The 14608-nt window shown below is 41.6% G+C and overlaps 2 protein-coding genes across 2 annotated transcripts; both read right to left on the bottom strand.

Moving 5' to 3' along the window:
- Positions 1 to 1156: 1156 nt before the first annotated feature.
- Positions 1157 to 6996, bottom strand: LOC136699154 (ciliary microtubule inner protein 4). The gene is made up of 5 exons (XM_066673626.1): positions 6880 to 6996; positions 5199 to 5330; positions 3142 to 3262; positions 1773 to 1883; positions 1157 to 1344 (listed from the first exon to the last, which is right to left on the bottom strand). Exons 2-5 carry the CDS (start codon positions 5244 to 5246, stop codon positions 1265 to 1267), a joined length of 360 nt encoding a protein of 119 aa, XP_066529723.1. The 5' UTR covers positions 5247 to 5330; positions 6880 to 6996; the 3' UTR covers positions 1157 to 1264.
- A 3641-nt stretch (positions 6997 to 10637) lies between these two features.
- On the bottom strand, positions 10638 to 13789 carry mpst (mercaptopyruvate sulfurtransferase). The gene is made up of 2 exons (XM_066674880.1): positions 13160 to 13789; positions 10638 to 11980 (listed from the first exon to the last, which is right to left on the bottom strand). The coding sequence occupies exons 1-2, from the start codon at positions 13746 to 13748 to the stop codon at positions 11682 to 11684; spliced, it is 888 nt and encodes a 295-aa protein (XP_066530977.1). The 5' UTR covers positions 13749 to 13789; the 3' UTR covers positions 10638 to 11681.
- Between the last annotated feature and the right edge of the window lie 819 nt (positions 13790 to 14608).

The following is a 14608-nucleotide window of genomic DNA, read 5'->3' as shown; positions in this document are numbered from 1 at the left end:
AAAATGTTCAAAACATCTGGAACTGTGACAAACTGTGACGAAGCCTGGAAGAGGACGCAAGTGTATCTCGCACCACACACAGTGAGAAGGATGGTAAGAGAAGTAAAAAGTTTCCCAAAGCTCAATGTAAGAGAATTGAATCAAATGGTAACATCTTGGGGTTACACGGTTCTCCCAGACAACCATCAGGCGCTGTCTCCATGCCAACGAGCTGTTTGGGAGGCATGTGGAGAAAGCCTTTTCTGAGTTATACTCATAAGCATAAACGGGTAGAGTTTGCCAGCGGTACTGGGATTTTAACTGGGACCGTGTGCTTTGAGCAAATGAGACCAAGACAGAACATTTTCGCAACAAACACTCTTAGTGGGTCTGGCTTAACACCAAGGAGGAGTACGCAGAAAAACACCTCATGCCCAATATTAAGTTTGGGGGAGGATCGGTGGTGCTGTGGGCCTGTTTCTCCATCAAAGGACCTGGGAACCTTGTGAGGACACATGGGATTATGGACTCTTTGAAATATCAGGACATTTTGAATCCGAATCTGGTGGCCTCTGCCCGAAAGCTGAAGATGGGTCGTCACTGGGTCTTTCAGCAAGATAATGACCATAAACATTTGTCCAAATCTACTCAGAAATGTGTCACAAGGCACAAAATCAAGCTCCTCTCATAGCCATCTCACTCCCCAGACCTCAGCCCAATAGAAAACCTGTGGGGTGAGCTAAAGAGGAGAGTGCATAGGAGAAGACCCAGGACTCTGGAAGATTTAGAGAGGTTGTGCAAAGAGGAATGGTCCAAGATCACTCTTTCTGTATTCTCCATTTTGTGAAGAGTTATAGGAAAAGATTAAGTGCTGTCTTGTTGGCAAAAGGAGGTTGTACAAAGTACTAACACCAGGGGGCGCCAATAATTGTGGCACACATGATTTCATTCAAAAGATTTATTTCTTAATAAATGTATTCTGATTTTTTCCCATGTAATAAAGGTACTTGAATTAAAGCTTAGAGTTTTTTTTTCACTTCTTAATCAGGGGTGCCAATAATTATGGAGGGCGCTGTATATTTACTCTAAATTACAACAGCCATTTTACAGTGTATTGCATTGAATTTGATTATGATATATACTATTTATGTCATAGACTGTTTTTACATGCTGTGTCTTTATTGGAAGATAGTAAGAAGAGAGTAAGAGGTCAGAGGTCAAACAGTGTATTATGGGATTGCAAACTAGCAAGAGGCTGTCTACATAACCCAAATATAGGGATCACTTAAGATACGTCTTTCTGCTCCATTTCTTTCAGAGCCTTTTGCAGCTTCTGGTTTATGATGTTCCTCTCAGTCCATCTCACTGCAGAGGGAAATATAAACAAAAAAATATTGGTTATGTTTCAACAACAGTTCTTCTCATTAGAACTAGAATAAATTATAGAGGTTTATCTGGCTGTCAAATGATAATGTGATGAATGTGATTTCACATTGTGATTTTAATTTTACTCCATCAATTTAATTTATATAGCCCTTAATAGCACTTCACATAGCTAAATGAGTGGACAGTATAAGCTTTGTAAGAATGCTTCATTTAATAATGATTTTCAATGCCATTTCAGTAATTTCTTGCCTCTCATTATTTAACTTTAACTGGACCTATGCCTGTTGCTGTTGTTTTTGTTATTTGCCTGCTCACTGATTTTTACAGTTCTCCCACAAGCACTGTGCAGCATATTTTGGAAAAGTTGTCCTTTACATTTAAGGTTGTATATAGAAAGAGTCACTTACTCATGTCATCAGTTTTGCGGCCATGCCAGACTTCATCAACATGGGGCAAAGACTGCACTGGAGGACTGAGATAAGAATCTTTAACCAGAGAGCACCATGTCACCTGAGGTCCTACAGTAAAGAAAACAAGCCCAATTTTCATACATTCATTCATTCATTCATTCATTCATTATCTGTAACCGCTTATCCAGTTCAGGGTCGCGGTGGGTCCAGAGCCTACCTGGAATCATTGGGTGCAAGGCAGGAATACACCCTGGAGGGGGCGCCAGTCCTTCACAGGGCAACACACACATTCACTCACACACTCACACCTACGGACACTTTTGAGTCGCCAATCCACCTACCAACGTGTGTTTTTGGACTGTGGGAGGAACGCGGAGCACCCAGAGGAATCCCACGCAGACACAGGGAGAACACACCACACTCCTCACAGACAGTCACCCGGAGGAAACCCACACAGACACAGAGAGAACACACCACACTCCTCACAGACAGTCACCTGGAGCGGGAATCGAACCCACAACAGCTGTGTGACTGCGACACTACCGTGCCGCCCTAGGCGAAATTTTATAAAAATCAATCTGAGCAATGTACACAAAACTCTGACTGCCGTACATGTCAAATAATTCGGGTAACAGACTGTAACATTTATTTATATATTTATTTATCTAATGGCACAACAGATGGTTGTGGGTTCAATCCCCACCTCAGATCCCAGTCTGTGAGGAGTTTGGTGTGTTCTCCTTTTGTCTGAGTGGGTTTCTTACAGGTGCTTTCCATCCTCACATGTTGGTAGGTGGAAAGACTGTGAAATTATCCTCAGGATTTGTGCGAGTGTGTAATACACTATGAAGGACTGTCACTCTGTTAAGTGTGTGTCTTTGTTTCCTGTCCAGTAATAGAATAATATCATTCTGAAACAATATTCAAGCAGCTTATACCTGGATCTGCATGATGACGTGAGATATCTTATAAAGTAAAGGCAGTTGTATAATATTCATTCATTCATTCATTGTCTGTAACCGTTATTCAGCTCAGTGTCGCGGTGGATACAAAGCTGACCCAGAATCACTGGGTGCAAGGCAGGGACACACCCTGCAGGGGGCGCCAGTCCTTCACAGGGCGACACACACTTACACATTCACTCACACAATCACTCCTATGGACACTACTGAGTCATCAGTCCCCCTAACAAAGTGTGTAGTGTAGTTATAGTGTAGTTTATATCATCTTGTGAATGCTGAAATAAAGTCGTATGCTAGTCATAAATCCAACATTTTTGTTTATATTATTCAGTGGTTATGCATATGTTATGAAATGTATATGTAGGTAACGTTCAAATATAGTATTACCAACTTGTGTGTCACACCTGGGAAGATGTTGGCACGCAGACAGTGGCCCAGCATGTTGTAACCACTGTTCTGATCATTAAAGCTGGAATAATGAGGAGAACGTAGTGTAGGAACCAGAGGAATCTCCAACTTCTGAACCTTGAAAACACACACACACACACTGCAAATATCATCACTGTTGAAAGAAAAACGTATCTCCATTTTCATTGATTTTTAGTTTACTACATCCCTTGTACAAAGCAGTTGTCCTTCATAATGTGTGAAAACTTCCTGATGAATCGACCAATAGAAATGCGCCAAAAATTAAACCTTTTTACATTGACTTCCACTGAAAGTTAAGAAGGTTTTTCCCTTCTCCTTTAAAGTTACTATTTTGGAGATACAAGTTTTTTTAAGTGTTTTTTATAGACATTCACATATAGTTATTGGTAGATATATTTTATTGATTTATTTTCTGTAAGTGTTTCATACTGATAAGGGTCGTGATTGGCCTGGAGCCTGCTAGGAATTATTGGGTGCAAGGAAGCAACACACTCTGGATATGGCACCAGTCCATCAAAGGGCATCACACATTCACACAAGCACTCACACACTCATGTTGAAACTGAGGCATTTTATTGTTTTTGTTTTTTTAATATATATTTATTCATTCATTAATAGTCTGTAAGCGCTTATCCAGTTCAGGGTCGAGGTGGGTCCGGAGCCTACACGGAATCACTGAGCACAAGGCAGGATCACACCCTGGAGGGGGCACTAGTCCTTTACAGGGTGACACACATTCCCACATTCACTCACACACACACGAGTAGCTAATTTCGCATAGTCAATCCACCTACCTACATAAGTTATCTAATGTTGAAACTGAGGCATTTTATTGTTTCATTCATTAATTTATTATCTGTAACCGCTTATCCAGGTCAGGGTCACGGTGGGTCCAGAGCCTACCTGGAATTATTGGGCGCAAGGCGGGAATACAAATCTATCGATAGCATTTGTGTTTAAAGGTGGCATAGAATTAAATACAGACATGATTCTGTAATTGAAATCACTGCAGGAGCTCAGAAACACTTCTCAGATCCATTGTCTGTGAACACAGTTTCAGAATTTATAAAGTTTTTGTTTTTATTTACGTTTTGTTTTTATTTATGTTTACGTCTCAACTTTTTTAGGAATTTGGATTTGTAATATCTAAATGACGGGGGCACAATGGAGCAGCGGGTAGTGTCTCAGTCACACAGCTCCATGCCCCTGGAGGTTGTGGGTTCAAGTCATGCTCTGGGTGACTGTGTGTGGTGTGTTCTCCCTGTGTCTGCGTGGGTTTCCTCAGGGTGACTGTTTGTGAGGAGTGTGTTGTGTTCTCCCTGTGTCTGCATGGGTTTCCTCTGAGTGACTGTCTGTGAGGAGTGTGGTGTGTTCGCCCTGTGTCTGCGTGGGTTTCCTCCGGGTGACTGTCTGTGAGGAGTGTGATGTGTTCTCCCTGTGTCTGCGTGGGTTTCCTCCGGGTGACTGTCTGTGAGGAGTGTGGTGTGTTCTCCCTGTGTCTGCGTGGGTTTCCTCCGGGTGACTGTCTGTGAGGAGTGTGGTGTGTTCTCCCTGTGTCTGCGTGGGTTTCCTCTGGGTGATCACATTGGTAGGTGGATTGGTGACTCAAAAGTGTTAGTAGATATAAATGTGTGTGTGTGTGTCGCCCTGTGAAGGACTGGCGCCCCCTCCAGGGTGTGTTCCTGCCTTGCGCCCATTGATTCCAGGTGGGCTCCAGACCAATCGCGACCCTGACCTGGATAAACAATTACAGGTAATGAATGAATGAATGAATGAATGAATGAATGAATATCTATTTTCATAATTAAAAAAAAATGTAACTAATCATTTCCTTACATAAATATTATCTGAATAATACACTTACACCATGCCATTTGACAGCTCCAAGCAGTTGAAGCTCAGCATTACCTGTTCAGATTTATGTGGAAAGCTCATAAACTGTTTCATTCAGGGACCTCAAAGCAATTGGACTCTCATGTGAGTTGCAAAACAATAAACACAGTCATAATTATTGTTCCTTCAAAGAAGTTACCAGAGGAGTGTTTTGTGTCTGAGGCTCTGGTTTGTCAGTAGACGTCATCCTGATGAAGCTGAAGTCCAGCTGCCACTGATCCTTTCTGTGCTTTCTTCTGTGGACTCTCTAGAGGAGGGTCTTTAGCACAACCTGCAATTCAGATGAGGGAAAAGTAGCCTACGTCCATTTTCTACTGTGGCCCCCTGAGTCACATCACAACAACATTTACAAAGCAAACAAAACCTCAGAACACAACAGCATTAAGGAGAACACAAATACATTTAAAAACCGCTGCACTGAAAAAAACATTGCATTCTATTCCATTTTTGGAACTTTTTGGTTTAAATGAAAATACTAAAGCTCCAAAGCCAGTGGTGACCAATCACAGATCAGATATTACAAAGCAATTACTTTTGAAATGATGAGAAATATATTGATTTATTAATGATATACACTGTAGTCAAACTTTGTGGACACCTCACAGTCTTTTTTTGAATCTAATGCTGTGTCCGAAACTGTGCTCTATCCACTATATAGCGCACTATTTTTATGTTCTGCCGTTTTGTAGTACTGTCTGAAAAAATAGTGGCGAATTTTCAGTCTGCTCAAACAATCCCACAATGCACCGCAAAAGGTAGTGAAGAACCCATGTACACAAGCTGATATTAGTGGATAGTGGATACCCATAAGGCACCGCACTGTTTGGGAAAACCCTGCATGTCACTACCCTCCTGACTTCAGTACCCTATAATAGTGCACTGTATAGTGAGTTATATAGGGAATAGTGAATAGGGAGCTGTTTCGGACACAGGGCAAGAGAATCTATAATTGGTTTGTTCGCCTTTGATGGAGTAACAACTTCTAGGACATTTTTTAACAGCACTTTTTGCGAAAATTTGATTGTCAGCATTAAAGTCAACAAATGATGTGTTCTGGATCACAAACGGCACTCACTCCAGGTATTGGATGATGTTCCATCACTCCACAGAATACAGTTGCACTCCACAGCCAAATCTTTTTTCTTCTAAAACCCCTTTAGCTGATACTTTGCATGGTGACCTTAGGGTCAGCATCAGTGCATCTCATTCTACAGGCAATATTCCTCTATGAAGATTTTTCAAGCTGAACGTCGACTGAGTGTCTGTGTCAGCAGCTGTATTCACCGTTTATAAGGGGTCTCTACCTCTAGCCACAGTTTACCTGAACTGCCACTGTGTAATTTTCCTGTAAATGAAACTCTATAAATTGCTGCCCTCTGGAGGCGACACTGAACTACTACATGAACAATGCTCTGCAATTCAGTTTATAACAATAAGAGCATACACTCTAAATGAAAGTTTCCTGGAAAGGTCCTTCAGGACTTCTTTAGACTGTTGTACCAGCAGAACCCTTAAAGGTGCCTCCAGGAATCTTTTTATCGCTTTATTAAATGTTCTTGGGACCTCCTTGTAACCAGGATCATGTCTAAACTTAAAATGTTCTTGACACATTAAATATGCCTAGGTCTAAATTACTGCAATGGGCTCCTCACGTGTCCAAGAGGAGCCTCCTTTTTTTGTTTGTTTTCAACAAAGAGAAACACAACGAAATATAAAACACCTTAAAGATCAATGTCTGTGGCTAGAAATAGATTATCTGTAACTAAATATCTACATGTCTGCACACATGAATATATATATATATATATATAAATGCTTACCTCTGTGTCTAAACAGTTGACAGTAGTTTGTGTCAGTAACTGAAACCTGCAGATGAGCTCAACATGAATAAATAATGGAATTTTAAGCAGGACCCTGCAGAGGTCAGTTCCCCTGAGACGTGTCATAATGACACAATCACGTGAAACCATGTAGTACACAGATAAACCACATGATGTCACAGTAAGTGGATGATGATTATATTTTACCCACATAATGATTTAATATGATTATGGGCCTTTACACCCAGACCATGGGTGTTATATACACTATAAACGACAGTCATTTGGAACATGTATCAGATGGCATCTTGAATGTTTTGGACTGCGGAAATCTGCCATTGTTTTATTCTTTTCACCTGGGACAAAAACCCACTGAGCAATCATCAGACCCCTGTGAACTGAGGGAGTTTAATCTTGTCACCGCTGTCACCCTTGGCTTGCTCAGAGGAGGCATAGACCTAGATCTCTGTAGTGCTGCGTTGTGATAACTTTGTGCTATGTAATGTTCTATGTAAATAAAAACTGATTGATTGATTGATTGGAGACCTCTAGTTTTGACAGATTTGACAGCCTAACCCAAGGACTTGCTCACTGTGGCAGCAGAACTGATATACATGAGTGTTGGACTTGGTAATCACAATCAGTTGTTCTTTCGCACAGCAGATGTTCTGTGTCCAATGCGTTCCCAATCTAAAAATGTTCCACGCGCTTTAAGCTGCGGCTCCTGTGCAGAGCATGCAAGAAATACAGCGATTCTCTGGAACATTAGTGGCTCGATTCACACATGTCCACTTAGACATTACCCGAGTTTCTAATGAGCTGCAAGCAGGATAGATTTCGGGTAAAGCTCAGGGCATATGTTACTGGTGTTTGTACTCACACATACAGCTCTTCCCTGTTATAGCAGAGTTCATAGCTACAAGCCAGGACCTTTCTGACTGTGGTAGTGGAGTTAATAGCCATGAGCCAGGGACTTTTACATTTGAGAATAGATTTGATATCCATGAGTCAGACACTTTCTCACAATGGTAACAAAATTAATAGTTATAGGCTAAGGGTTCACTTTCTGTGATAGCAGAGTTTACTGGCAATGAGCTATGGAATTTCTCCCCACATAAGCAGAGTTTATAGACATGAGCCAAGAACATTCTCACTATGGAAGCCAAGTCAATAGCCATGAGCTTGTGATTTCTCACCTTGAGCAGAATTGATAATCGAGATCTTTGAACTGATGTTAACTCACTTGGAGCCATGGGATTTCTTATTAAATTATAGTAGTTATTTTATTTCTGTTAAGAAACACTTTATAAATTAAACATTCATCATTCATTCACTATCTGTAAGCGTTTATCCAGTTCAGGGTCGCGGTGGGTCCGGAGCCTACCAGGAATCACTGGGCGCAAGGCAGGAACACACCCTGGAGGGGGTGCCAGTCCTTCACAGAACGACAAACACTCACCCACACCTATGGATAATTTTGACTCACCAATCCACCTACTAATGTGTGTTTTTTTGACTATGGGAGGAAACCAGAGCACCTGGAGGAAACCCACACAGACACAGGGAGAACACATCACACTCCTCACAGACAGTCACCTGGAGGAAACTCACACAGAAAAAGGGAGAACAAACCACACTCCTCACAGACAGTCACCTGGAGGAAACCCACGCAGACACAGGGAGAACACACCACACTCCTCACAGACAGTCACCCAGAGGAAACCCACGCAGACACAGAGAGAACACACCACACTCCTCACAGACAGTCACCCGGAGGAAACCCACGCAGACACAGAGAGAACACACCACACTCCTCACAGACAGTCACCTGGAGGAAACTCACACAGACACAGGGAGAACACATCACACTCCTCACAGACAGTGACCTGGAGGAAACCCACGCAGACACAGGGAGAACACACCACACTCCTCCCAGACAGTCACCTGGAGCAGGACTTTAACCCACAACCTCCAGGTCCCTGCAGCTGTGTGACTGCGACTCTACCTGCTGCGACACCGTGCTGCCCACAAATTGACATATTTACTTATTTACAAACACTCTGGTAAGCTTGTCCATTGACTGGAAACAGGTTCAACAAGAATTAGAAATAACAAACAAGGATTTTTTTAAAAAAAGCAGCACTGGTCTGAGATCATCATATTCCATGCCAAGTGATAGAAGGGTATGAAGCCTCCCAACATTGGGCGGTGTAAAAATTTTCTTGAGTTCCCTTCAAACATTTGGGATAAAAGTTGGAGTGGAATTTGAGATCTAGAACTAATCATTCAACATCAGTTTCTGACCTCACTAAGGTTCTCATGACTGAGTTCAATGCTCACAGCAATCTTCCAAAATCTGAAGTAAGGCCTTCCTAGAAGGCTAGAGGCTGGTACTGTTTTAAATGGGTCCAAATAATCTAATAACACCTTTCATTTCCAAAGTAAATTTGCTTAAGCAGGTGTCTAAAGAATGAAAAGCCATGATAGTGCTCATAAACATAAAGCTCAAGCTCATATTTACACTCCACTTGTGTAACTGTAATAGAGTAAAACATATTCAGCTGAACACTGAGAACAGACAAGTTACCAGCAATAACTTCAGAATGACTGTTGTGGTGTGGTTTTGACCTTTTGGGCTTATTAGCTTATTTAGAAGACTTTGTGTTGACTCCACTGAAGCAGTCCAGTAAACAAATCGACATGCCATCCATCGTCCTGATCCTGATAAAAACTCCAAAACCTTTTGTGAAACAACAATCATACAGTTATCAAACTTGAAAGTGCCACAGACTTAGGAGCAATGCTGCACTCATGATTGTTGGCTCCATTCTGCTGCAAAGTCCAAGCTGTAACTGGTGAATTATGTTGGTGCAAATATTTTGGCTTGAGCCCTCATTCGTTTCTCATAGTCCATCGTATTCTGACTGTTAACAAAAAGAAAGAAAAACACAATCAACAAGTTGTTGTCATACATCGTTTTTAACAATGTACACTATGTTTTTACAAATACATGGCCTTCAGTAATAAACTGCTTCATATATCTTCAATGAGCACGTTAAAAGAGGTGCCCTGCAGATGTTAGCAAGGCAGGCCAGTCTAGTACCCGCACTCTTTTACTATGGAGCCACGCTGCTGTAACACGTGCAGAATGTGGCTTGGCATTGTCTTGCTGAAATAAGCAGGGATGTCCCTGAAAAGTTGTTGCTTGAATGGCAGCATATGTTGCTTTTTCAGCCCAAAGAATAAGACATCCATGATTTCAAAAAACAATTGTGAAATGTGGACTCGTCAGATCACAGGACACTTTTCCACTTTGCGTCAGTCCACCTCAGATGAGCTCAGGCCCAGAGAAGCTGGTGGTGACTGCTTATTTGCTTAGGACACATCTTCTATCACATGGAAAAACACCATCTGGACATGGACTCAAACCATTTTAGTTGTTTCATGCCACACTATTACATCTAAAGAAATCAGCATCTCATTGGAACAGGGGTGCCCTAATTTTTCAAAAGTCTATTCACACTTAGATATAAATCAGTGATTAAATAGTTTAAATGTTTGTCATAGCATTTTTATTTAATAGCTACATATACTTCAACAGTACAAATGGAACTGTGCAAATAGTCAAGATGTGACAAATTAATAAACCAGGCAGCGGGAAATTAATCCTGGAGATTTTATCATATTCAACACCTGATGTAAAAGTTTTAAAATAATACACTGAAAACAAAAATCAACATTCAACAAAAGATCTTCTAATCATTCAAATAGTATTTTATTATCATTGCAGACACTGACAGAATTTAAAGACATAAAAACCTTCTACAAGCAGAAGATTTTTAAGGGCACATGGCGAAATATTTACATTACATTACTGTAAATGACATTCTGCAGTTTGGTAACTGTCTTAACATCCTTCTCAACTAATAACACATACAGTGTTCTGTTCTAGACATTTCAGAAAAGAAGCGCATAGTACAGTAAATACCACTGAGAAATCCCTACAAAAATGTTTAGCAAAGGCAATCTTTGTTGGTTAGACCAGTGTTCTCTGCACAGGCTGTACTTTCTCTGCTCTCATAAATATACACAGTCATATCTGAACAATTTCCAAAATATTTATTTTAGATTTCGTATAAAATACTCTTAATGCTGTAGTAGAATTCTGGAATTAATTTAAAGAATATTAGGATGAGTTTGGCTTATTGGTGATATGCCCAGGTTTATTCCAGACATGTTGGACCATAATATCCTGTAGTCCACTGCTTTTTCTTTCCAACATAAAGAACAGCTAGAAATATAATTGTAGTGAATAGGTTAAAAAATCAGTAACGCTCCATTCATCCTCAGGACACACTGATTTCTGCTGATTGTCAGAAATGACCTAGGGTCAAATAACCAAATCACTTTCAAACCGTTGCAATGTATTATTAGTTTCTCCTTTTCTAATTATTATTATAAAAGGTTACAGAAAAGTGCTTTAAGATACAGCTGTTAGAACCATTTAGAATTCACATTTCCAGTCATTTTAAATCTGACCCCGTCACAGTGGGTACTTTAGTGTTTGAAACATCACACTGGGGATATATTCCTAGCTCAGGCAAGAAAACCCACTTTACCATTAATTGTACTTCTGGAACGCTATGAATTAGCCTACGTCTGTATAATTAAAATAACTGAAAGTTGTTTTGTAAAGCACTATTCTCAGGTCTTGTTGATTTGAACCCTTTAAAACCTAATCACAGACTTCCTTTTCCAATGATTGCCAGCACTTTCTTTTAACAACACAGGTCACAACACTCTCACACCTGTTTGCCTTTACCCTCAGAGATCACATGTTCAGGTGCAGCCTTGGCAAACCACTCTGACCATGACCCATCATACAAACACACTCCCGGGTGTCCGCAGAGGTGGGCCGCGAGGGCGATGTGGCAGGCGGTCACACCTGAGCCACAGGTGACCCAGAAGGGTTTCTGCAGATCCACCCCTGCCACTTGGAACATCTTGGTCAGCTCTTCTACGGGCCGCTCCAGTCCAGATGAGTCCATGAAGGAGGGGAACGGCATGTTAATAGAGCCAGGGATGTGACCAGGTTCGGTGCCTAAGAGTGTGTGAGAGAGCGAGATTTAATATCAATATTTTGACTAAAAAGTTAGGGAGTATACTCATCATAGACTAGTATTTATTTTGTTTGAGTGATAACAGCAATTCAGCATAGTTCTAATTATTTAATAGTCACTCTACTCATAGGCCGTATCAAAGGCTGTCGCTCTCCATTCAGCAAGTTATCTTTTATGCAGAAGTGCAGAGTGCAGTGCAAATAAGTTACATTAGCTCAGTACGTTCTAGTCTTGGTCCTGAAGCCTCTCTACACTGGACATGTATTCTTTTCCATTCTCTAATCACACCATCACAGCAAACTTGATCCAATATGCAACTCAAAAATGCACTTGCTGATCCACAAAGAAAATAAAAACACATAGTAATGATTTAATTTTGTTTGATGACTCTGCTTTTAGAGATGTTTTTCTTTTTCCAAGTTTTTTTTTAATGCAGACATTTTGGCAGTTGAATTGAGTGTCGGGCAGCACGGTGGTGCAGCAGGTTGTGGGTTTGATTCCCGCTCCGGGTGACTGTCTGTGAGGAGTGTGGTGTGTTCTCCCTGTGTCTGCATGGGTTTCCTCCGGGTGACTGTCTGTGAGGAGTTTGGTGTGTTCTTCCTGTGTCTGCATGGGTTTCCTCCGGGTGACTGTCTGTGAGGAGTGTGGTGTGTTCTCTCTGTGTCTGCATGGGTTTCCTCCGTGTGACTGTCTGTGAGGAGTTTGGTGTGTTCTCCCTGTGTCTGCGTCGGTTTTCTGTGATCATTTTTGAGATTTATTCATTTGAGATGCATTAATTTGGGAGGAAACCTGAGCACCCGGAGCACGTTTATAGTCACTGTGGCCAGTGATTCTGGGTAGACACCTGAACTTACAACCCTGGTCAGGATGAACAATTACAGAAGATGAAAGAATAAATAAGGGGTATGTACCACAGCTAAGAGGCCTATAGTGCTTTAATAGTTAATGCGGAAATTGAGAAACGCCGGTAGAAGTTACATGAAAAATTGTGTAATTGTGAATTCTCCAGATCCTGTAGAGGAAGGGGGAAATAACTGGGTGTGACTGAACCCCAAATAAGTGTAGAACTCTAAACTAACTCATTTCCTTTAATTTTGGAGAAGAGAAAACGATATCGGTTCTAAATAGGAGTCTAAATAGGTTACTGCTTTAATGTTTACCTTCTCTCGGTTCTGGTTCGATGCCGCGAAAACGCCCCTCGACCCTGGCGTCCACTAGCGGCACTTTTCTGCTGCTCACGTTTTCCAGCACCTCTTCGTATGATTTGACCCAGGACGCGTTAAACTCGGGTTTAAACTCGGCTCTGTCCGGTTTGGTGCACTGGTCCGTGGTGGGGTGACCCTCCCGTAGCCAGTTCTTCAGTCCTCCGTTCAGCACGGACACGGAACTGTGACCAAACACTCGGAACATCCACCACACCCGGGGGGCCGAGAACGACCCGAGGTCGCTGCCGTCGTAGACCACTACGTGAGTCCGGTTCCCAATACCCAGCTCCCCTACGTAGTCCGCGAACTCCCCCGCGGAGGGCAGCATGTGGTCGAAGGTAGAGGATTTATCACAGCACTCGTCTATGTCGAAGAACGCGGCTCCTGGTATATGGCATCGTCGGAACTCCTCCTGTGCGTTCCGGTTAAGTTTGGGAAGGTACCAGGACGCGTCCAGGATCCGCAGACCCGGTCCGACTCGGTTGTTTCGGACCGCTTCTGCCAACCACTTTGCAGCCACCAGAGCTTTCACTTGTCCAGCCATGACACTCACTTCACTAGTGATGAGGAGTCGACTCCCGAAACTTGATTCTTCTACTCATATCGTCTGGGAACACCTGGATCAACTGAGTCGAAGTATTTGGTGTCGACTCAGTCCCGGTTTACAGGTTTCACCTCACATTCAACTTAAATACTCTTATTAGAACATGACATAATGGCATTATTTTTCTGCATGACCTGTAATATTCAAATAAAAACGGTCAAACATGTTAATGATTACTCCCAATTCTGTATGACGTTTTGTCTATATATCGGGCGCAGTCTTTGTTTAAAAGAAAAAAAAAGAAATTATACAAGCCTGTGTAAAATTAGATGGAATTGATGAATCGATTCCCTCGAGAGTCTGAGTCGACTCCAGAAAACGTAAAGTCGTTGATCCCTTAACTTTATAGAGCTCAGGTCTTACTCCACCAGCGCCTCCCAGTGTGAGCTTTGTGTACTGCAACTCGGCACCAACAATTTTATTTCACTCTGCCTGCTCACATAAGCTGAAGTATTTATCTGTCTGAAGTATTTATCTGTCAGATAACGACATTAAGACCTTTTCGTTCTAGTTTCACAAACGTGTGGGGTTTATTTTTTGCCCACTTTCCAAAAAAGTGCAATTATTTTGCCCACTTTCCAAAAAAGTGCAATTATTTTGCCCACATTCCACATCATCGTAGCTACTCACTACACAAATAATTTGCCCTTGAGCTAGCTTGAAGTCCTTTTCCAGACTCCAGTAAATTATTAAAAGTAATATGTACCTCAATTATACCTTATAAGGTATATATATACCTGTATTTATAAGTTATTGTGTGTATTTCACAGAAAATATCCCCAACACCCTAAAATAGCATA

This window comes from Hoplias malabaricus, chromosome 6 (genome assembly GCF_029633855.1).
Source record: "Hoplias malabaricus isolate fHopMal1 chromosome 6, fHopMal1.hap1, whole genome shotgun sequence".
Classification (NCBI taxonomy): Eukaryota; Metazoa; Chordata; class Actinopteri; order Characiformes; family Erythrinidae; genus Hoplias; species Hoplias malabaricus.
The sequence above is the reverse complement of the archived record's forward strand: the minus strand, read 5'-3'. Positions and strand labels throughout refer to the sequence as shown.